This window comes from Hyaena hyaena, unplaced genomic scaffold, assembly GCF_003009895.1.
Source record: "Hyaena hyaena isolate Hyena2069 unplaced genomic scaffold, ASM300989v1 scaffold_78, whole genome shotgun sequence".
NCBI lineage: Eukaryota > Metazoa > Chordata > Mammalia > Carnivora > Hyaenidae > Hyaena > Hyaena hyaena.
In genome coordinates, this window is record NW_024080710.1 from 657,083 (window position 1) to 682,116 (window position 25,034).

Genomic DNA, 25,034 nt, shown 5'->3' on the forward strand with positions numbered 1-25,034 from the left:
CATTCAAGAGTCTCTCATGGTTTGCCTCTCTCCCTTTCCCCCACCATTTCCCCCCTTCTTCTCCCCCATGGTCCTCAGTTAAGTTCCTCCTAATCCTCTTATACGTGCAAACATATGATATTTGTCCTTCTCTGCCTGACTTATTTTGCTAAGCATAACACCCTCAAGGTCCATCCATGTTGTGTAGCAATAGTTCTTGATCAATGAAACATAAGGATCATTTAACAATATAAATTAAGGCCTGGGGTGCCCGGGTGGCTCAGTCAGTTAAGCATACAACTCTTGATTTTGGCTCAGGTCATGATCTCACGTTTAATGAGATCGAGTGCCATGTTGGGCTCTGTGCTGACAGCATGGAGGCTGCTTGGGATTCTCTCTCTCTCTCTCTCTCTCTCTCTCTCTCATTCTCTCTCTCTCTCTCTCACACACACACACACACACAAATAAACATTTTTTTAAAATAAAAAAAATAAGGCCTAACTCATTTGAATTAGAATGTGTTATAATTTGAGGGGCATACTTATTTTATTCTCAACTGTCCTAAAAACATTAACCCTTAAGTTAATATCCTATACTAAATACCCTTCTTCCAGAAAAAGAAGAGACAGTTTTGTGCACATAGTCTTTGGTGACTGAACTTCACTGGATATAAAACAGGTAGAAAAAGAACATGTTTAGGATATTAGGATACCTATAACTTTTTTTTTTAATGTTTATTTATTTTTGACAGAGAGAAAGAGAGAGCACACGCACAAGCAGGGAAGGGGCAGAGAGAGAGGGAGACACAGAATCCGAAGCAGGCTCCAGGCTCTGAGCTGTCAGCACAGAGCCCAAAGCAGGGCTCGAACTCACAAACTGTGAGATCATGACGTGAGCCAAAGTGAGCCAAAGGTGGATGCTTAACTGGCTGACCCACCCGGGTGCCCCAAGATAGCTATATAACTCTTAAATCCCATCAAACAAGCTCCTGCTCTCTTCAGGAGAAACTTTCAACCCACCTCCTCGTCACTGCTGAACAGTAGGGTTGATGCTTTCTTTCTGGAGGGCTCAGATGGCTTTGCTTTCTCTTGGCTCTGAGTTAGAAGAGATGATGTCTGCTTCTTAGCAGCTGTGGCCCCAAAAAGATTATCCTAGAAAAACAAATGGCAGAAGAGCATGACAACTTCATACACATAAAACAAAAAACATTTCAATCTTTCATGTCAAACTGTTAAGAGAATAAATCTAGTCAAGTACAGAGTATGTACAACACTTTGGAGAGAAAAAAAATCATCAAATGCCAATAAATTCCACTTCTTTCTTATGCATAACCCTAAAACAACAGTCTACAATCTTCTCTCACTGTATTCTCCGTTCACAGAAGGGAAACAGACCACATGGAACTCAAAAGCAAAACACTTAGGAGGGGGCAGGGGGAGGGTAACTTGAGGATAAAGTCACAGAACTAGGAGGAAATCTATCCCCACTCAGGCCCGCGGTGGGTGGGCCCTGTATGTTCATTAGGGAGAACAATCCAACCTGTGTGGCAGCCAACAACTTGGACCTTTCTTTGAATTAGAAACCAGAGCAATGGATTAATAACAACAGAGAGAAATAAGGAGTTCTCTCCACTCTTTCATACCTACCAAAGTCACACACCTGGGACAAAGCAAAGGCATGACTTGTGTTTCTGGTTAATTTTAAAGAGACAACACAAACTTAAGAAATAGTTTATTAAGTACAATCACTGGCCTACTAAAGACCTGATTCTCATAGGTTTAATGGCATCTGCCAATTTCTGTATAGTCAGGCATTCCCAAAGTATCTATGAAGGTATTTTCATTAAGGTAATAGAAACAAAATCATCAGAGGGCCTGAACCCAAGTTAGACAGAAGAACAGTTTTAATATACTACAGCAGGTAAATAGTCCTTATATGTAAATATTTAATAAAGGGATTCTTTAAGCAGAGTATGGGAAGGAAAGGCCATGAGAAAAATGAACTGGCATCCAATGGAGATACTAACAACAAGAGCTAACATTTCCAATGTGCCAATACAGTGTCAAGAGCTGTACATTAGTCATTTCAGCTGCCACAATAACCCTATATACTATTAAGCCATTTAAGATTCAGGAGGTTTAAGTTACGTGCCCAAGATCCCTGACTTGCAAGTGACTGCAGGAGTCTGGTGCCAAAAGCCCATGAGCTTGGCCACTGCACAGTACTGCATAAGAGGGAAGATTTGGTTTGTCTTCCCTCTTCTTTCTTTCCCCCACTTTGCTCTCTCATGCAGGGTAGGAATGAAAAGCAAGATGAGGACATGACCATCTTCTCTTATTTCTGCTTTATCCAAGATATTGTTGTAGATGACTGTGTATAACAAAGATCCACCCTCTGAAAAGTATTTCTTAAAGCTAGATTTCTTAAATAAAATTTACAAAGCCTTCCATTACAGCTGGGCCAAGAATCTAATGTCCTGCCCATTGTACAGCTAAGAGGACTCAAGGAAGGAGTCACTGAGACAAACACTGAATATTTTTGATATGTGAGCCTCAGATAGTTTGACTACCTCCCTATCACTTTGTTCTACTGTATGAGCCTCTGACTAGAAAGCCACATCAGCAATGGTTTTCTACTCCTCAAAAACGTATTTATCTTGCATGGTAGTAACAGTGTTTACCTCTTCATCTTCATCATCAAAAAGTGAGACCGACGTGGGGAGTTTGCTAGGCAGGAGAGATGCCTCTTTTGACTTATTCACATTTTGTGAAGAAAACAAATCCTGTCGGATCAAGATTAAAGTTCCTGGTTAACAAGACAGACCACAGTTTTTGAAGTATCAGTTAAATATAAAACACTGAAGACTATGACATAATGGCTGTGAGTCTAGGTCTCTTTGTGACAGGGAAAGTGGCTGAGAGCACAAGTCAGTTACTCCTAGTGGAGTGCAGCACAGAGGCCACGTGTGAGAAAGAAAAGGCCACCATAGAACTCCAGGTGGCCTCACTGGAAGTTTCTACACTCCCACGTGGATAACATTTTCCAACCAATCTCTTATTGTGCTAAAAAAGTAGCAAAGACTTCCCTTTTTTGTCCAAAGAATCAGTGTGATGAAAGAGATCCAATACTGAAAATAGAGACTAGATTCCCAAATTACTGGATGTAGGACTTTGTTTTATTTACTAACACCCTCTTCTTCTCTTAGCAGAGTACAATACTGTTTCTTTCAAATAAATACACATTGAAATTTTATTTTAAAATGTTTCGTATTCGGGGCGCCTGGGTGGCTTAGTCGGTTAAGCGTCCGACTTTAGCTTAGGTCATGATCTCGCGGTTCATGGGTTCGAGCCCCGCGTCGGGCTCTGTGCTGACTGCCAGCTCAGAGCCTGGAGCCTGTTTCAGTCTGTGACTCCCTCTCTCTCTGACCCTCCCCTGCCCACGCTGTCTCTCTCTCTCTCTCTCTCTCTCCTAGAAATAAATAAAACATTTAAAAAAAAATTAAAAAAATAAATAAATAAAATGTTTCATATTCTACTTGAACTATAGCTAAGAGATGCTGAAAAAGATCTAGTAGCTTCTGAAGAAACTTCCAAAATCCAATACTGTCAGCCTATGAGGCAAACCGAGCTGCATGAACTAGAAACATAAAATGGGACACCTATTCCCTTAGGATAGGAACGTCAATACACAAGAGCCAGACAATTAAATAGCACAAAAATATAGTTTCTAAGACCTCTCTGGATAATTTCTTTTTATTCTGGAACCCACATCTACTCTCAAACATAGATCTAAAACATCCATTAACTGAGAAGAGCTCAGTGGATTTGCCTGGACCCCATGGAGTCCCGCAGGTTGGCTGCGGAAAAGAGGCCACGCAGGAGGAGCTACAAGCTCCCACGCCTCTCCTGCATTTCACACACTGGCAAGATGGCACTTCAGGAAAGATTGCACTGCACTGTTTCACTTTTTCTTGCCTAAGCACTCTGACAGTACACAATAAAAACAGTTTTTGACTGTGTACATGGAACAAAGCCTTTGGTGGTGGTTGTGAAACCTGCCTGCAAATTCTCCTGCCATCAAGAAGTAGGAGTCTGGGGGCGCCTGGGTGGCTCAGTCAGTTAAGCGTCCGACTTCGGCTTATGTCATGATTTCGAAGTTTGTGGGTTCGAGCCTCGCGTTCGGCTCTGTGCTGACAACCAGCCCAGAGTCTGGAGCCTGTTTCAGATTCTGTGTCTCCTTCTCTCTCTGACCTTCCCCTACTCATGCTGTCTCTTTCTCAGAAATAAATAAAAAACATTAAATTAAAAAAAAAAAGAAGAAGAAGAAGTGGAGTCTGCATCCCCACCCTTAAACCTTGGTGGGCCTGTGAATGACTCAACAAGGCCGCTGTCTAAGGCAAGGTTACAAAAAGCAATATAGCCCCTGCACAGCTCTCTCGGGAATCTCACTTTTAAACCCTGTGCCACCACCTGAGAACACACCTTCCCTGAAGCTGCCGTGCTAGGAGACCACATAGAGATAGAGAGGGGTGCCCCAAAAGCCCCAGCTGTCTGAATCTTTCTCACCCAGGTACCAGACCTAGGAGAGGATTCTCAGCCCAGCCACCTTCAGACTGGAAGCATATGAGAGACCGTAAGTGGGGCCCAGCTGAACCCAGTCTACCTCTAGAACCGTAAGAGATCATACAACTTACTGGTGCTGTAAGCTACTAAGTTTTGGAGTGATTTATCTCACAGTAATAAGGAACTGGAATACTTTTTAAGTTACTGAAATTGCTCACATTTGGTTTCTTCGTGTAGTCGACAACTATTTGTTGGCTTATCAAGTGCCAAGCACTAGTCTAGGTCTATGACAAGGAAACAAAATAACCTGCCCTGGTGCAGCTTATTCTGGCTTATTCTCAACTTATCTGAGATAAAGCACAAGCACACATGAAGTGTCACACAGCAGCACGTACCGTGAAGAACAGAACAGAAGAGAGGGCAAGGAGTGCAGGGTAGTGCGTGCTAGCAGGCTTGCAATCATGCAAAGGGCCGTCGGGGGAGGCCTCGAAAAAAGAACTGTAGAAAGTAAGGAAGCAAGGCATCCAGTTTCTGGAAAGTGCACTCCCAGAGGGCAGGGGTCAGTGTGGTCGTGCTTGACGATAAGGCTGGGAGCGTGGGATGAGACCAGAGTGCGAGGCCCCATCATGCCGTGCCCACAGGTCAGAAGTTTGGCTTAACTGGAGTCTGGTTAATTCCTATCTTCTGTACACTGGCCGTCAATGACATATAAGCCTCACAGGGTTTTATTTACATCACTGGCAATCACTCCACTTCCAAAGATTTGTTCGTCCATCCTGGCTGTTAGTGCAAAGTAACCACAATAGCTTAATCCAGAGTTTACAATTTCTTGAAATTACATGTAAATTTCTGCCATGTCCAAATATTTTTCTGTCAATGGGATTTTTTACATTCTCAGACAGATCTCTGATCCCCTAAAGGCCTAGTCTAAAATTCATTCTCAAAGAACCTAGGCCTGTGGGAGTCAAATAAAGCAGTGATGCTTCTGAGAGCTGATGCTGTTACTTCCACTGGAAAGATGCTTCGCAGCAGGAGCCTGACAGGACCGAGGCTGCCTGCAAGCACGGCCCGCCCCCACAGTCACTAGTCATAAGATAAGAGGCTATCCTAGGATACATAACACTATGGCACTCAGCCCACTATTCAGTGAGTTTACTGAAAAAGAAAATGGTATGTCAATTCCTTTTCTAGTTCTAATGGATCAACAAAAAGCCTTCATTAGAGCCTCCTGAACAGAGTGTTTTCCTCCCAGGAGATGTACTAGATTCAACCCCATGAGTGAAAAGCATCAGTCTAAACACCATGAGTTCTCAAGACATTAATTTCAAAGAAAGAATTACCGTACTTAATAAAATGTCTTACACCTCTATTGACAAAATCCTCATTCAGAAATAGTAATGGAGTGTCTGGGTGGCTATCAGTTAAGTGTCCGACTTCGGCTCAGGTCATGATCTCACGGTCCATGAGTTCAAGCCCTACACTGGGCTCTGTACTGATAGCTCAGAGCCTAGAGCCTGCTTCAGATTCCGTGTCTCCTTTTCTCTCTCTCTGCCCATCCTCTACTGGTGCTCTATCTTTCTCTCTCTCTCTCAAAAGTAATAAATAAATGTTAAAAAAAAAAATAAAGAAAAAGAAATAAAGAAAAAGAAAAAGAACTTCTAATGTCATATTAAAGGACTAATTTTCAGAACGAAGAAAGAGAATTCCTTACCTCAGAGTCTTCTTCATCTGAAAATAAACCTTTCTGAGTCTTTGTTTCTGACAAGGGCTTGGGACTTTTGTTGGAAGGTAGGGTAACCTTTGATAGAAAAAACAAAAACAAAAAATGAGAGTTAACAAATGAGAACTGGAAACAAGGGTTTATTCACACACTCATGTAGAAAACACTCTAAGTGTCTGCTAGGGTAAAGCACTAGGCCTTGTGCCAGGGGAATTATGATGGTGTGGATCCAAAACATATATCAAATTTGTACAAAGAATTAATGCAAAAGAAGTTTCACAAGAAAGAATTTAAAAACTGGTGTAAGTTAGGAAAGAAGAAAGAAAGAGTTTCCTTATAAATATGTCAGGACGAAGCCTGGATGCAAGAGGTAGTTAGTACAGGCAAGCACACTCTAGACAAAGGGAACCGTGTGGGAAGACAAAAATAGCTGAGGCAAAGGGCACACGTGTTGGATCAGGGTAGAACAGACTGCCTACCTCAACTGGGGTATGTATGGTTGGAGCCAATATAGGAAGGTAGGCTACCCTAGGAGCCTGCTGGGTTCTGAATGCTAGGACCTAGGTGGCCAGCAGTGGAAAGGTCAGGGTTTCAAAGTGAGGACATACAAGATGTGCTTTAGAAAGAGGGTAGATCAGGGCACCTGGCTCGATCAGTCAGAAGACCATGAGACTCTTGATCTCAGGGTCACGAGTGTGAGCCCCACTATGGAAATAGACATTACTTAAAAATAAGTAAATAAGGGGCACCTGGGTGGCTCAGTCGGTTAAGCGTCCGGCTTTGGCTCAGGTCATGATCTCACGGTTCATGGGTTTGAGCCCCATGTCAGGCTCTGTGCTGACAGCTAGCTCAGAGCCTGGAGCCTGCTTCAGATTCTGTATCTTCCCCTCTCTCTGAACCTTCCATGCTCATGCTGTCTCTCTCTCTCTCTCTCAAAAATAAATAAAAACATTAAAAAAAATAATAGTAAGTAAACGAGTCAACTTTATAAAAGGAAGGAGGGAAGGGAAGGGAAGGGAAGGGAAGGGAAGGGAAGGGAAGGGAAGACAGATGTAGGATACTAAATAAAAGGATAGCAGCCAGAAGAGCTTAAAAGCTGATGGGGTTGGCCAAATACAGAATTTGCAGTCTGTTGGCCAAATACAGGTTCATTTCAGCATACCAAAAAAAAAAAAAAAAAACCTAAATAACAAACAAAATAATGCTAATATTTTATAATAGGTTGAATAGAATCCATGATCCTATAGTGATGACTAAAAAGGCAGGAAAGGAGAAAGCTCTTAAAAAAAAAAGGAAAAAGGAAAAAGCTCTTGTGTTCTTTTTGGAAGAATGTCAGCTAATGTAGAAGAAAGGAGAGAACTGGAAAAACATTCTTTTGCACCCCTTAACATGATAACTGGTTCAGGAAAAGGCCATCAAGGGAAGTAAAAACCAATGAACACAGCCAAATCCAACAAGTGCTCAATCTAGGTGATAGGCATTTAGGTGTTCGCTGTATTCTTTTCACCTTTGCTGGATGTTGCACGGTCTTAAGACACCATACACTTGAAAGGAAACATCACTTCCCTCTGGGTCCAGATGAATTAATGAGACACCCCAAGACAACACTAAACAAGACTTGACTACATTAACTCTTCCTTCCCACTCACCTTTTTTTCTGCCCTTGCTTTCTTTTCATCTGTCTGATTCACAGTGGCTTCTGACAAAGCAGGTGCTTTTTCTTTGAACAGATCTCCTTCCTCATCATCAAAGATACTGGCAGTGGATTTGACTTTGTCTTTAGAAAAGATACCACAGCACAAAATTATATGAAGGTTAAAAATCCCACCCCTAAATTCACAGATTAAAAATTCTTCCCTCTGGAGAAATATATAGAATATTTTTTGATTAGTTATGAAGCAAGTTTAAGTGGACTACATTGGATGTTTCAAAGAACACAAAAGCAGCTCAAATGAAACATAGGACCAACTGTTTAACCACCTGGCTCACACACTCATCCAAGCAGCAGCATCCAATGCTTATAGTAGCTTAGACAGGCATAAAAGATAAATAGAGACTTAAAGAAAGAAAGATCAGAAAAGCAACCACCCTAAAAAAATAAATAAAAATAAATTTAAAAAGGGGGCGGTGCTTGGGTGGCTCTGTTGGTTAAGCATCCAACTTTTGATTTTGGTTCAGGTGATGATCTCAGTGCCAGGTTCTGTACCTATTTGGGATTTTGTGTGTGTCTCTCTCTCTTTCTCTCTCTCCCTCCGCCCCCTCCGTCCACCCCTCCCCCGCCTGCATGTTCTCAAAAAACAAATAATAATAGTAATTATTAAACAACAACGACAAAAGCAACCACCCTAGGAATCTGTGAAGTGAGGGTTGGCTCCTCCTTGTAAAAAATCAAACTACTGGGGTGTCTGGCTGGCTCAATCAGTAGAGCATGCGGCTCCTGAGCTCAGAGTTACGAGTTCAAGCCTCATGTTGGGTGTAGAGATTACTTAAAAATAAAATCTTTAAAAAATAATGAATATATAAAAATTAAAAGTCAATCTACAGAGATATATAAAAGCAACTACTACTGAAACCTCTACCAACCCAAACAAGACGACCATTGGGAACACACACATCTAACTCCCCCAGAGGATACACTAGCATATTCACTTCAGTGATTCATGGGTGAGGCTATAAAAGACAACAGAATTCTAATAATAAGTCTTATGATTTATGTTTTTCACTTAATCTACCTCTCTACCTAAAGAATCTTCTCGTTAACATACACAGACTACATTCTTTTTTGTTTCTTTTTTAATGTTTTTAAAGCATGAACAGGGGAGGAGCAGAGAGAGGGAGACACAGATCCCAAAGCAGGCTCCCCCCAAACATGGGCCCTGAACTCACAAACCATGAAATCATGACCTGAGCCAAAGTCAGACACTTAACCGACTGAACCAACAGGCGCCCCGAGACTACATTCTTTAACACTTCAAATTCTGCTGACCAAGAGAACCCTAACGTACTCTAGGGATGAGCACCTGGGCAGTTTCCAACCTCTCACTACCACGAGCTCTGCTGCGCTGATCAAACTGTGTGTCACTGAAATGAAGACATTGATTTGTGAACGTCCCACGGGAGTGGCAGCTGTCAATTTACTGGTGATTCTTTTTTTTTTTTTTAATGTTTTATTTATTTTTGAGAGAGAGATAGAGACAACGTGAGCAGGCGAGGGTCAGAGAGAGAGGGAGATACAGAATCTGAAGCAGGCTCCAGGCTCTGAGCTGTCAGCACAGAACCTGACATGGGGCTCGAACCCACAAACCATGAGATCATGACCTGAGCTGAAGTCAGATGCTTAACTGACTGTGCTACCCAGACGCCCCATTACTTGTGATTCTTAATTAGCTCTCAATGATAACCCACTAAGTGAGAGTCCTCCCAGGCCAAGAGAGGCACCACCAGCTTTAATCACTGTCATTTCAGCTGGCCTAGATCTCAGTGTTTTATGTGTCCATTCGCACTCTTCCTGTAATAACCATGCGATTACTTCCCTCAGGTTTCTGCTTCTAACCTTATTTCTCACAGCCGCTGCCAGAAAAGGAGTTAAATCCAGAAAGTGTACTTCTCACTGAATCCTGGTCTTTATAAAACAGGGTTCTCATGTTGCTGGAAACTGTGCCCACCTAGTAGTTTATCCTTCTTTTCTGGAAAACACCAAGTGTGATCCATGGACTGGCAATCTCTGCCCACCAGGGAGCCTGTCAGAAACGTACAATCACAGGCCCCAGCCCATACCCACTGCATCTAATGTGTATTCTGACAAGAGTCACAGGAAAGTCGCCTGCATACAAGCAAACAAATAATTTAGAGAGGGACTTCATGAAAAGACAGGCTTAAATTTGAGGGGAGAAGAGAGTGCCAAAGTGGCCAACGGGCTGAAAACCTGCCATACAAGAAAAGATCAAGGGTATGTGGGCTTTCTGGCCAGAGAGGCTGGGAACTGAACAGCTAACATGGCATTCTGTCATATATTTACTAAGTGCTGCCAGAAGAAAGCATGATTAAAACTTTGCAATTCCAAAGGTCACAACTAGAAATCTTTAGCAGGTATTACAGGGGAACAGATTCTAGCTCTTCATGAGGCAGATAATCCTAGCAAATAGTTTCCAAAGGAGGAAAGAGCAGTTGATAAAACAAAGACCTCTAAGGTACCATGACTCCTGCAGCAGAGGTGAAGCTCTTGAGGTGGGACCATGCCATGGCAGGATACAGACAACTCGGTAAGCTTTATGTCCTCTTCAGGTCAACATTCTTTTCCTGACTGAATTCCCAGAAAGAGAGGCTGGAACAGGTACCTGTTTTGGAAGGTTTGCTGGAGGATGCAGCAAAGAAGTCGTCGTCGTCATCATCATCATCGAAGAGGCCAGCAGGGGCTGGCGGGTACACACTTTTCCCTGGAGCAGGCTGCTCAGGCTTCTGGGACTCCTTCAGTGATGGAACAGAGGTGGCACCGAACACATCAGTGTCTCCTGTGGGTGGAGGGACAGGGCAGCCACAGCTGTGAGCCGGTGTGGGTGGGTCCTCTGGCTTTACAGAATAAAAAAGGACCACCCACCAAGGACATTTAGTTTCAGTTCATTCACAAAACACATTAGCAGGACCCAATCATCCCCATCCTTTGCTGCTACAGAATATCTCACAATGCAAATCACGTGGTCTCTGAAACACAAAGTCCGAGGCCACTTACTTTTAAGAGAACATGAGCTAACACCAGTAAATGAGCTCTTCCCACAGGCTGTTCATTACCCTCCAAAGCTCCTCCTTCTTTCCAGCCAGCACTTACATGACAGTTTTAAAAAGGACAAAACAGTAGTTATTTGCTTTTTAAATAAGAAACTCTAAATTGTGGTACCTAAAAATACAGAAACAGCTCCTGCTGGGATTTTCTTTCCAGGTTTGGAGGATGAAGACCCTAAAAATGAGGAAAAAAAAGAATAACCATTTCAGAAAAGATGACTTTTCTTATTAAATATACCTAAAATATGTGCAACACAATACACAGCTAAGTACAGGGCTTTTAAAACTATTCTCCCCAAAAGAGCCATTTTAAAACTCCTTAGCTTTAGCTTCGTCTTCTCTCTACCAGCATTACTTTTTTCTTGGCGTTAACTTAATCTATGCCGTGATTCCCTTGGCTGATCACTCTGATCAAACAATAGCAGTGGGGTTAGCTGGGGAAGCCAGTCAAGGGGTAGAAGACTACAGGGAAGGCAGAGGCAGAACAAGCCAGGCTCTTTATCCATTCCAGTTGGAGAACAAACAAGTAGAAAAAACAGCAAAAAATGTGAGACATCAACAAAAAACATGAAGACAGTTAACAGTAAGGAGGGAAACTAGGATCCGCTGATGCGGAGAAGTGGAGGGCAGGAACATCAGGACATCAAGCCAGCCAGTGTCACAGCAAGTCCAAAATCTGATGCCTGATGCCCAAGGAGACCGCTCGCTTCAAATAACTAAGTCCCAGTTCCTAAGAACCACTATACACATAATGGGATAAAATTGGTAAGTTTTTTGTCCCTTTTTATGTGTGTTCCACAAAGAATTCTGACGCACACCAGATTATGGAATTAATGACCTCCAACTTGTATACCGAATTTTAGAAGTGCTTCTTTGAATTAAACATGATTACAGGCACCTGGGTGGCTCCATCGGTTAAGTGTCCAACTCTCAGTTTTGGCTGAGGTCATGACCTCATGGTTTCATGAGGTAGAGCCCCATGTCAGGCTCTGCACTGACAGTGCGGAGCCTACTTGGGATTCTCTCTCTCCTTCTCTCTCTGCCCCTCCCTTGCTCACACCGTCTCTGTCTCTCTCAAAATAAATAAATAAATAATCAATCACACTTTATTTAAAAGACTACTGAATTAAACATGATTAAATTAAAATATCCTCAACACTGCTAAAGAGTACTTTCCTGTTTTGGTTCTTTATGAATTCTCCCCTAAGAAAAGGACAAAACCATGATGCAGGTTTATAGATGGTACTTTTGACTTTTCCAAGACATGTATTCGTGAAAATTAACTGTTTTTAACCAGACCAAGGCAAGCCAAACAGCTTCCTGCCTAACAAAGAACCAAGGTCTGGGAACAACTTCATCTCCTAATGAGAGGTCAATGGTTTTGGAAATCTGTTCCCGAACAAGAAGAGTCAGCCTAAATCCAAGCTCACCTGCATTAACAGAGGTTCGAGCTTCCCGGTCCTGAGGGGCTTCCGTGAAGAGGTCACTCTGGTTATAATAAAGTATAGAACACGAAATTTCAAAAAAGCAGAAGAAGAAAATGTAGTTGTGTTTGTGGATTTCTAAAGAAAACTACCTTATAAATTTTAAAGATACGTATTTGCTGTCTTATAAGAAATTCAATTTCAAAGTGAAGACTATGGCAAAATCAGACCCTTAAATAGTTTAGGCCTACCCAGGAATTAAATACATAGAAGAAGAGAACAGGTAAGGTAAGAAACAACCACTTGATCAAGTAAATTATTCACTATTAACACTCTCACACCTCTCTCCACCTAACAAAGGGCATCAGGGTACAGTATTTTTTCACTTTGCGATTCGTGGTTCAAAATCTCCCTAACTATGAAAGTAGAAACAACTTGCAATTAAGAAGCCAATTTTTTCCTAATTATAGACCCATGACACACTATGGTAAGCTTCACCAATGACCATGGACTCACCTCCTCATCCTCATCATCAAAAAGTCCCTTCCCTCCACTGAACAGGCCACCCCGAGAGCCAAATGGGGAGAAATCTTCATCAGTCAGCTTGGGGGGTGCAAATAAGTTGTCCTCTTCATCTAACAAGCAGAAAGGAATGCTTAGCAGGGACCACTAAAGATAGGTTTGGAACTCAAAATTCCCTGGGTTGACCTTTATTATCTCCAAGCCCAGCATAGAGTGTATCTAACCACACGTATCAAGGAGTATTTGAGCACCAGCAGTCCTGAGGAATTTCAAACAAAACTTATTAAGCAGTCCAGTGAATCCCTTAAAAGGCTTTCTGGGTTCCCACCCTCAAGTCTGTAAATGTCTGAAGCAAAGAGAACTCCATAGGTGATCCCTTACATTTAGATCAGTTTCTTCAAAGCAAGTACATGGTTCAATTACCTTCAGGACCTCTCCCACCAAGAATTTGGGGGAAGCAAGGGCAGACTGAACAAAGATCTGTAGATTGACAGTCACAAGCAGGAATGCAATGGATGTCATTGTTACATTTGAAAGGGCTTGATATAGTCTTTATCAAAAACAAACGCTAGAGATCCCTAGTTTCTACATTTCCAAAGAATTCTAGCTAATGATCTCTATAAAACCTAATGAATCAGATCTTTACAGCATTTTTACTCCACACTTAACTCTCCTCCCAGCATCCCAAAGCACACTTTGAAATGCTCTGGAAAGGAGAATAGAAACAGACTCCATTAGTAGGCATTCAAGATGGTATACTACAACTTATGAAAGCGATATTCCTGAATCAAGAAATTGAGGGGAGGGGCACCTGGGTGGCTCAGTCGGTTAAGCATCCGACTTCAGCTCAGGTCATGATCTCACAGTTTGTGGGTTCGAGCCCCGCATCGGGCTCTGTGATGACAGCCAGCTCAGAGCCTGGAGCCTGCTTCAGATTCTGTGTCTCCCTCTCTCTCTGACCCTCCGCTGCTCACACTGCCTCTCTCTCTCTCTCTCTCTCTCTGCCTCTCTCTCTCTCTCAGAAATAAATAAAACATTTAAAAAAAAAAAAAAAGAAAGAAAGAAATTGAGGGGAAAAGCCTACCATCTGAGGGAGTTCTCCTGTCCTTCTCCTTCAATGCCTTCCGAGGTTTTCCTTCTCCTGTGGACAAGACTTGAAGAATATTTCAGCTAACCACATTCAGCCTACCCTTAGTATTTATATATTGATGTTTTACACTTCTGTCATGCTCATGGCCTTAAGTTAAAAGCAAGACATTCTCTGTGTTTCAGCTCAACCTGAGTCTATGTACTTCAGTCAGCCCCTTATCAAGGCAGGCACCTAAGTGGAAAGAATTATTCTGATGTCTTTCCATCCTGTTAAATCACTATTTTATATAGTACATTTCTATTTAGTCAAAATACATGAGTATATATTAAGCAAGAGATTCTGAATCCGGGGACTGTGATTCTCCCGGAGTATCTATTAGTCCCCTGAATCTCCAAATAAAATGTTATACAGATGCATACATATGCATTTTTCTTGGGAGTGGGGAGTCCACAATATTCAGTTATCAAAGAGTCTGTAAACCAAAAAAAGGGCAAGCCTCTCATGCCTCAGTAAAAGCAAACCAAGAAATACACTGTCAGGGAAGCCCGGCAGAGGGTCCTGCACTTGCCCACCAGGCTAACGCATCTCAAGGACGTACTCTGCTCTTCCACCTGGCTCGTAGCTTCCCCTTTGATCCGAGCTGCCAGCTCATCAGCAAATGACGTAGGTCTTTTCTTCTACAGACAGAAAAGAACAAAATATCACTTTTTGGTAACACACAAACTAGTACAGTTTACTTTTGATACTTAACAAAATTATGTAAATAAAGTAAAAAGGATTGAGTAGATTAAAATTTTAACTAAATGATTTTAAACATATGCACCCTATACAGATCACTTGAGAAATAAGACTCCCTCCATAGGGAGATGCTGCTTATTCCTCATTTTTTTTTTAATACTTCACTTTATTACTAGAAGAGTGAGACAGAAAATTACCATGAGGAACTAAGGCTGGGAAAAGGGTAGGAGTATTAGGGTCTTAAAACTCTGGAATCAAATAGATTTTTGAATGATCTGACTTGTAAAATTGTAACAACTGGAAGAGAAAGTGGCACTCCTATAGCAACTAGTGATACTCAACCGTTATTTTCAAAAGTGTGCATGGAATTACAAATATGATGCAAAAAGAGACAGTTACCAGTATAAATGACAATAAAACTAATGAGTCCTCAGTGCCACTTCTAAAACCTTGCCCAGAGAGTAATTATGGCCTTTCTTACAGGTCTAGTATTTTCTTCAATGTCCTCAATATCTTCCTCCTCCTTCTCAGAGTCCGCAAAAATATCACAGCCATCATCATCCTCTTCTTCATCACTCATGTGTGCAGTGTGCTAGGAGGATAAACCACGAGATTAGAACTATGAGATAAGGTCATCAAGCTGAAAAAAATAGCAGAGGAAGATTCACATGAAATAGTTCAGTCTGAGTAACTAGGCCTTCCTTTTTAGAGGCTCTGTTTCCCAATTTTGTTTTTCACTTCTTCGTTTTCTAAGAAAAATGAAGATAAAATATAAGGCAAATTAAAAAAACCCAAGAAAGTAATTAACTTAAAAACATGAAATTCTTGGGATGCCTGGATGGCTCAGTCGATTGATCATCCGACTTTGGCTCAAGTCATAATCTCACAGTTCGTGAGTTCAAGCCCCATGTCAGGCACTGTGTTGAAAGCTCTTAGCCTGGACCCTGCTTTGGATTCTGTGTCTCCCCTCTCTCTGCCCCTCCCCTGCTCGTGCTGTGTCTCTCTCTCTCTCTCAAAAATAAACATTAAAAATAATTTTTTTAAGAAACATGAAATTCTTGAAGGAAAATTAAGTATAAAAATGAGTAAATCCTCACTTTCCCATAAGTCATTCTAAAGTAATTTAAAAAAATTTTTAATTCCAATATAATTAACATACGGTGTTAGATTAGTTTCAGGTGTACAATACAGTAATTCAACAATTCTATATATTATTCACTACAATCTCCTTCACCTATTTCACCCATCCCCCAACCAAGTTCTCAAAAGTAATTTTAGCATATATTTAGGATATATGCTATGCTTCGGTTAAAATTTAAAAGCAAAGTCACTTTAGTTCATGAGCCTTACCCGGTTTTGATCATTGTCACTATGATTGGGAAAATCTTCATCTGACTCCTTTAGGAGAAAAAAAAGCTTTACTGTTAATACAGAATTTACTCACAAGCACAGACATGATCTCAAGTCTAAGACTCCAGGGCACATCTATACTCAGTCTCTTTGTACAGATTACTGGTCACCTAGAGTATCAGGGTGCAGATAAGGGGGAGAGTAGGCAGTATCACCAAGAGTTGTTCTGGCTAGCATGGAATTTTTGTGGTTAATTTAAACATCTCTAATACTCTGCTCATACCGATGTGCGCTGTCATTGTTAACCTCTGAATTTAAAGTAAGAGTGGCACACTTAATTAATTAAATTGTCAAAAGTCAGTTTGTGCGATTTTACATTGTGGACTCCTCTCTATACTTGATGTAGGATAACTACTTCGTCAGGCCCAAGAGAGGACTATCAGTGTTTGCTATCAGCAATTAGGTGAAGAGTTGCATCAACGGCTTAAAGCACAGGATTCAGCTAATGACCATCAGTAACTGCCAGATTATTTAGGAAAAACTTCTGTCCCATTGAGGGGTTTTATCTAGGGGGGCAGTGGCAGGATGGCAAGGGAAGGGGATGTGGAAATAAGGCAGAAGAAAGGATCAGGCATACAATATTGTCTCCTTTTAGGAATTAACACTCAAGAATGCTCTTCAAACATCAGTAACAAATATTCTGTCTAAAGGAACAACCCCAGGTACAACAGTGGTCAAGATCCACAGACGCCAAGGTCCTAGAGCAGGAGTTGGGTCATGCTCTGTGCCTATGAAGATCCTAGGACCAGCAACAAAGTAAAAACGTAAGTGGATGCTTTAAGCATTCTTCTAGTCTAGGTTTTATAGTAAAAAAAATAAAAAGGTTTAAAATATGGGCTTTTCCCCTAGAATTATTCAAAGATAGAACCAGGCAGATTCTACCAAAATACCTAAGCTGCCCTCCTTCAAAATCTATTATAGGAGAGGGCCTTGGTGGAGAGGAGGGGAGAAAGGGAACAGTAAAAGGGATTAAAGCAGTTTTCCTTGCTTTTTTACTTGAGACAAAAAGGAAACTAAATCCCAAGGGGGGTGGGGAGAACACAAAATATGATTTTACTATCACTGTTAAAAAATTTGTGAAAAGAGATTGCTAATTCACAAATATATTATTTCTTTAGCTTGCTAAACACACCCTAAGGTTCCTGCCCACCATGACCTGGAGACACCACGCAGCCCTTACCTCTTCTTCGTTCTCTTCACTGTCTGCAATACTGCCACGGTCGCTGCCTACTGACCCCTCTGGTTAGAAGAAAGACAAAGGGTTATCGCCAATATTCATAATAAAATGTCCTTAGTTTCCTCTCAAAATCATAAACCACCATACATCAGCATCACAGAAATTTTGATAAAAGAGGCTATACAGATTAAATGGAATTAAAAATGAGGGATAAAACATCTACAGAGTCTTAAAGGATCTCCCCACAAGATACTTATTAATTATTAAAAAAAGGTAATTACCAAAGGAAAAAAATGGTCTGTACTCTTCAAAAATGTCAAAGCTTTTATCCAAGGGATACAGGTGTGCTGTTTCAAAAGGGCACATGCACCCCAAGTTTATAGAAGCGTTATCAACAATAGCCAGCGTATGGAAAGAGCCCAAATGCCCACTGACAGATGAATAGATAAAGACATGGTATATATAGACAATGGAGTATTACTTGACAGTCAAAAAGAATAAAATTTTGCCATTTGCAACTACATGGATGGAACTGGAGGGTATTATGCTAAGCGCAATTAGAGAAAGATAAATATATGACTTCATTCATATGAGGCAAATATCGTATGACTTCACTCATATGAGGAATTTAAGATGTAAAACAGATGAGCATAGGGAAACAAAAATAATATAAAAACAAGGAGAGGAACAAAACATAAGAGACTCTTAAATATAGAGAACCAAGGGTGCTGGAGGGGTTGTGGGAGGGGGGATGGGCTAAATAGGAAAGGGGCATTAAGGAATCTACTTTTTTTTTTTTTTAAATGTTTTATTTACTTCTGAGAGAGAGAGAGAGTTAGTTGGGGAGGGTCAGAGAGAGAAGGAGATATAGAATCTGAAGCAGGCTCCAGGCTCTGAGCTGTCAGCACAGAGCCAATGCAGGGCCTGAACCCACCAAATGTGAGATCATGACCTGAGCCGAAGTCAGATGCTTAAGCAACTGAGCCACCCAGGTGCCCCAGGAATCTACTCTTGAAATCACTGTTTGCACTATATGGTAACTTGGATATAAATTAAAATTTTTTTTTTAAATTCTGAAAAAAAATGTCAAAGCTGTAAAAAGCAAAGAAAGGCTCAGAAATTACATCAGACATTTGACAACTAAATGCAGTGAGTGATCCTGGACTGGACCAGAGGAAAAAAGAGTCCATAAAGGACATAATTGGGACAACTGGCAAAACTTGAAAATGACTGAGAATTAGCTAATAATATTATGTCCAGTAAAATTTCCTGACTTTGATAACATGCTGTGGCTATATATGAGACTATCCTCAATCTTAGAAAGTATTTTCTATACAGAAATAATTTGGAGTAACAGGGCATGATGTCTGCATGATCTCTCTCAAATATATTCAGAAAAAAATATGTATATAGAGAAAGAGCAAACAAATATGATGGAATATTAACAAATGGTAAACCTGGGTACAGGGTATAGAAGAGAGGAGTTTCTTGTACTATTCTGACAACACTCAGGTAAAGTTTGAAATTATTTTAAAACAAAATGGTAAGATATAAATGTTAAAAGATAACAAACATATTTTGGTGCAAAAGAATACCTTCACTAGACAGCTCTCCGAGACCTACATCTTCCTGCTCCATGAATAGCTTTGACCCAATTAAATAAGGTAAAGGACGATCAATGTAAAGATCCTGTAAATAATGAAAAGTAAAAGCCATCAAATATTCAGGCTGAAAAATAAGTTGTCCATTGACATCTTGTTCCATGTGACTACACCAAGCAAGTTACATAATCAGAGTAAAGAATAAGAAACACAACAGGGTTCAAAGTACAAAAAAAAAAAAATTCACAGATTTTTTTTTTAAAAAGTCAAATTGTAGGTAAAAATAGCAAAGTAAAGCTAGATCACACAGAATCTCCCTTCTCAAGTGCTGAGTTACATTAAAAATGGCAGAGGCACACAAAAAGTTTACCAGGAATAGTCAAATAAGTGTCATAACTTCATAGTAACATGTTCAAAAGGAGGCTCAAGGAAAGAAACTGAAGGTTCTGGCCAGCTTTCATGCATCCTAGCCTTGCCTTCCCCGCCTACAAAGCAGTGCTGGTAAGCAAAAATCAACCAACCAATCACTCTTGACAATCATCAATAATAGTCCTAAATTTGGAAAGAAGTACACTGAGGAAATAACCCAAATGCTTTTAAGGGGCTGTGGGGGGCAGGTGAGTATGACCAGGTTTGGGGGTGAGAGCAGGTGTGGACCAACAGAGGGACTCCTTCACACTGCATCAGAGCGAAGAGAAGGCTGGAACAGAGCACAGAAAGCATGGGCTACATGAGAAACAGAATTGTGACTATGGAAGTACCTACAGTCAACATAATGAACTAAAGGCACACATCCAAAAGACTGATGAGAAGCTGTCTGGGAGAAAAAAATAACCCAAAGAAGAGAATAATACTATCCCCTAGCAGCACCCACTGTGTAATTTAGAAAAGTGAAGTTGGTAAAGACAGACCAGATTATAAAACAATAGAAAGAAATGAAAGAGACAGTGTAAAAATACCTGGTGGACACCCCTCCATTCCAGTGACTTCCAAGTCCCACGCAAGACGCTTACATTAAAAATTTAAGTTCGAGAAAGCACTCCACCCCAGGACAACCTCCCCTCTCCACAGGAAAGGCTGACTTGTCCTTTGTAAGGTAGGACACTTGGCCATCATCTCTCGTCTCTACTGAGAAGACCCAGTGGGTGCAGGAGAAAATAATTCTGACGTTTAACTCGACAAGAGAAAATTTGGGAAGGTTAGTGTACAAGTTAAAGACACAACAGCAACCAACGCAGTGCAAACAAAACAAATTACCAATGGTCTAACTGCTGACTCAGGAGGCATTCCCAAATTCTCCAGTAGAAGAGAAAATGGTGTACAACCTAGCAAGCGTGACGCAGGCAATACACTGCCCACGGTCCACTGCTGACTGCTAAATCCCCACCGGAAAAGGCGAGCCAGCAACTGTACCAGTGCAAGAGGAACAGTCCCAACACGGTATGACACTGCAAGCTCACACTGGAAGAGAAGTGTGTGGCGAAATGAATGACCAGAAAAGCTTGGCTCTGGGGCATGTTTCAATCCATAAAGCACTTGCATGGGCACAAGGACTCTCTCTCAAAATCAACACAGCAACATTTTGTGTTTATTTTTGCATGGCTGTGCTGCCCCAAAAGTCTCCTCTGCAGACATGATGGTAAGTAACAGGAAAGCCATATTCGCGGCCAACAGTCTATTCGTGAATGCTCACAGCGGCTTTACTCATCCTAGCCCAAACCCACAAACAACCCAAATGTCTTTCAGCACTTCTGCGGTCTCCCTTGCACAAGCTACAGAATGTTGGGTTCCCAACAATCTCCTCATACTTCCAAACTCAATTCAAGTCTCATTTGTACCCTCATTTCCTCAGCTAGAAGTAAGTTCTCTCCCAGAGCACTTGAGATGGAGACGCATGTAGATGTCTCCTCTCTCTCCCACCAAGTGGTAATGCTGTAATAGGTATTTGGAGAGTAGGAGCCATGCCCTGTACCTCTGTACTCCCGTGCCCTGGCATGCCACCTTGTACCTGCTGGGTGCTCCATCAATTTTGAGGTAAGGCAAGAGTTTCTAAGAGAGTCAATGTGACATTGCTAAGTACCATACTTACTTCCTAAAAGTGAAGTCCATTCTTACTAATTCTGTACCCAAGTAAAGTACCCCAAACACAACAAGTATAATAACAAATAATATGAACTGAATGTCCTTACCTTTGGTTCAAGGATCAGTTCCACCCGTTCATTAGCATCATCTTCTTCGGAGTCTGAGTTTCCTGCTTTTATATCCAGTTGTTCAAATGCACTGTCCAACACTTGTAAACCATAGTTGACAGCCTCCTGAACTTTAGGAATCAGATCCACTTCTTTCTGTTCCCGGGTCTTCTCCTACAAAAAAAATACTGTTCAGTATGGAACTCCAAAATATTGATACCGCCCTAATAAAATACCCTAATAAAACAAGAAGAAATCGATTACATGTTAACAAGTCACATTCTGCTGAATGCCTTGACAGACTTTGGAGTAAGGTTTAAATCCCAAGTTTGTACTTTCTAGACATGGATCAAACTACCTAAGAGTCTAGAGCTCCCAGCTTACCTATAGCAACAAAAGCACTACTACGCTATGACAGTTTGGCTAGGTATCCTACGTAAGCATCCCCTAACCGTGACTGGGACGTCACAAGCCCTCCAGTGGCACCTCACTCTTCTACCACCATAGGAATGAAGGGTCCAGACTTTCAAGTTCACCATGTCTGGATCCCACTAACCTTAGTTAATGGGCCTTTGGACAATTTTAGAAGTTAAAACTTCGAAGAAATGGACTCAGGCCAGAGATGTCATCTTTCAGTTAGTTAAAATACAAAACCAAAAAACTAGTAATTATGGCTATTTTATAAACGTGTTCCAAACCAACAGAGATTCAGTATCATTTCTAACTTATCCTGTACACCATCCTAGAACAATGCCCCCACCAAAAGTCTGTACATATCACCAACCTGCTGAAAATACTCCATAGGCCTCTGTTTCCTACAACAGCAACTGTCAGTGACAGTCCCCTCGCACACTCAACTGTGTCATCAGTTGTGAGAAATATTGAAAAAATAAATTTAGTATCATTTCCCCTCTTCACAAATATTCTAGAAGTTGATTCCTAATTATGGAAAGAATCAAACCATACAGAGCTGTTGTAAGGGACAAAGGGAAAAACTCTATGAGTTTGTTATACTTTTACCTCAAAGTATGGAAATCCTTCTAATCCAGCTTTTTTGTTCTGGCTGCATCTGTTTTCTACTGTAGTATGCTTGGTTCTCGTTAGATAGCTAAGTCTGCACTAAGTGTGTGAAAATAGGTTTGTGAAATAATTACATAGTAGCTTTTCAAAATAGTTCACTAAACACTCATCACTTCAAACTGAACCCTGGCATGGTATAACCACAAAGCACTGCATTTAAATGGTTTGCAAATCTTTTGGGTTAATCATTAAAAATAAAGTAACTTTTTTTTTTTTTAAGCTGGGAATAGGCAGAACTGTAGCTGGCTTCTCATATCCTACCCTGTCTAACAGCTTCACATAAGTTATAGCTACTAAGGAAGTATCAACTTTTTCGAGTGATTTGTATTTTCTCTTAGAGCTGAGCCAAGGCTACTTTGATGATAAACTTACATTCCAGTGCTTTTCTAAGTGGGAAGAAAAGGGTATAACTTCTGCCAGAGGGCTAGAAAGTCCAGAGGTCTTATCTTTGCTTTAGCCAATGATGTAACAACACCCAGGAAGAATGTTTATGTATCTAGAACATGTGAAGCCACAGAGGGTAAAAAGATAGAAACTGCTGCCTCTCTCCTCCTTGGCCTGGTTTATGAAGCCCTCCAGCACCCACCACTCACTCCCTTTTCCTTCCTCCTGCCTGACCACCAGTATCTTCCACTAACATTGTCTGTAGAATACCAGGCACATCCCCCAACTCTGAACATTAGCTTGTGGCATTCTCTCTCACTGAAACGGCCTTAAAATCTGGCCTTTCCTTCTTCACTAAGCTAACACCTTATCCTTGTAGGTTCTCCCAGCTTATACCACTGAGCTCTTCTTATGTGAACTTCCAGAACAGGCAGCAGCTCCAACATGTTCTGTCCTACTGCCCCAACCAAGACCATAACCTCTTGAGGATCAAGTCTGTTCCAGTCACTGGTTCCCTGCAATCTCACCAGTTGGGAAATGTTCACTGCACATTCCGTGCTCACTGTGCTAACACATCCTGCAGCGCACGGGAGGCACTCAAATGTACGTGCACGAAACCACCGTTCACCTCAGTGATTTCCAACTGGCAGGAGTCAAAGCTGTCATGAAACAATAGGGAAGCATGGTCTTCAAAGAACTCACAACCAACAGCTCAGTCTGTGGCCTGTTTCTGTAGAACCCTCAAGGTAAGAATGGTTTTTACATTTGGGGGAGTGGAGGGGTAGGGAGAAGGAGGAGAAAGAGAAAAGAAACAAGGGACCAAAGTAGCCAGCCAAACATAAAACATTTATTATCTGGCCTTTTACAGAAAATCTCCACTGACCTGCGTTCTGCTCTGAAGCCAGAATTCAAAAACTTTACATATTTCTTAAAACACTGCATTTCAGAAACAAACCAGAGTTCAGTTCCTAGGCTGTCAGGAGTAGCCTTTCCCATTTCCCCCCAGTAACCATCCATCTGCCCACAATCTCCAACGAGCCACATTACAAATTTCCACCACTTTTCTTCTCTAAGTCAAGAACTCAACAAAGGGTAATTTAATGCAAGTACCTGTTCTGCTTTTTCTGTCTCAGCCTTGAGTACTGGCTCCTCCACTTCTTCATCATATACACGCTAAAGAGGGAAGCAAATTCATTTTAAATGGTCAAAATATCATTTGGAATAAATAATATAAGAATTCAAAACACAACAAAAGAAGATAAACATGGAAGAAGTGATTACTCAACAAATTGCTGAGGCCACTGGTCAAGGACATAAAAGCAAACAGTAGTTAATCCACCAAAAATTAAATTTAAAGATACAAATGACAAGGAAACATGAAAAAAGTTGAATCTCATGTTGACCAAAGAATCTCAAAAACAATGAAGATACCAGTTTCCATATCTTTGGACTTAACCTAACACCTAACACTGACAGGGCAATGACACACGTACTTACCTGGGAGGCTACGAAAAATCTCAGCTGGTAGAACTTACCTACTAGGTAACAAGAGCTTTAACACTCTGAGCAATGGAAATGGTAAGAGTGATTTTCATCCTGTTGCTTCAAATGGTTGATAAAGTCTTATATTATCCCACTTACATTAAAGTAGGTAAGCTGAGCCCACCAGCAATTTGCCAGAAGGCCAGGCCTTCCACCCATTCAGCATGGGCAGGCAGGCATCTCTTTTCCAAAACAGAGCTATGGCAGGGCACTAGGCTGGCTCAAAACAGAGCTATGGCTCCAGTATCTCATTGTGACTTCCTTTACTTTTTAACTATTTAACTGTGAAAAAAAAGACATGGGGATGTGCTCTAATAAGACTTATTAGAAATCTGCAGTATTTGAGGTGCCTAGGTGACTCAGGTTAAATGTATGACTTCAGCTCAGGTCATGATCTCAAGGTCCGTGAGTTTGAGCCCCACATCGGACTCTGTGTTGACAGCTCAGAGCTTGAAACCTGTTTCAGATTCTGTGTCTCCCTCTATCTCCACTCCTCTCCCATTCATGCTCTCTTTCTCTCAAAAATGAATAAATGTTTAAAAAAAAAAAGAAAGAAAAGAAAAGAAACCTGCAGTATTTAAGACTGTGATGCTGGCATATAGCAGATAGGCATAATAAATACAGAGGTAAGAAACTGATCTGGAATTACATGTAAGCCTAATTTTACACTCAAAAAAACACAAACATAGATACACATTATATCCACACATATAAGTATGGAAAAGAACTGTACAATAAAGCTTACCCATATGGGAAAAAAAAAGGTAACACTTCTATCTCATACTATACATATAAACACTCTTATACATCTATGCAGATCTATACTCTCCACATAAG

The 25,034-nt window shown here is 41.1% G+C and overlaps 1 protein-coding gene across 4 annotated transcripts in view; it reads right to left on the reverse strand.

The window, feature by feature from the left end:
- WASHC2A (WASH complex subunit 2A) overlaps positions 1-25,034 on the reverse strand; it is a 57,829-nt gene that overhangs the window by 26,905 nt on the left and 5,890 nt on the right. For all 4 annotated transcript variants that reach the window (XM_039233703.1, XM_039233705.1, XM_039233704.1 and 1 more), the window contains exons 4-19: positions 23,766-23,828; positions 21,192-21,365; positions 18,997-19,090; positions 17,405-17,463; positions 16,165-16,212; positions 15,296-15,406; positions 14,675-14,753; positions 14,071-14,127; positions 12,981-13,099; positions 12,471-12,528; positions 11,156-11,215; positions 10,599-10,772; positions 7,911-8,038; positions 6,253-6,339; positions 2,660-2,761; positions 999-1,130 (exon numbers count right to left, since the gene is read on the reverse strand). In XM_039233703.1, the coding sequence (XP_039089634.1) occupies positions 999-1,130; positions 2,660-2,761; positions 6,253-6,339; positions 7,911-8,038; positions 10,599-10,772; positions 11,156-11,215; positions 12,471-12,528; positions 12,981-13,099; positions 14,071-14,127; positions 14,675-14,753; positions 15,296-15,406; positions 16,165-16,212; positions 17,405-17,463; positions 18,997-19,090; positions 21,192-21,365; positions 23,766-23,828 (1,545 nt within the window). The remainder of the gene's footprint in view (positions 1-998; positions 1,131-2,659; positions 2,762-6,252; positions 6,340-7,910; positions 8,039-10,598; positions 10,773-11,155; positions 11,216-12,470; positions 12,529-12,980; positions 13,100-14,070; positions 14,128-14,674; positions 14,754-15,295; positions 15,407-16,164; positions 16,213-17,404; positions 17,464-18,996; positions 19,091-21,191; positions 21,366-23,765; positions 23,829-25,034) is intronic.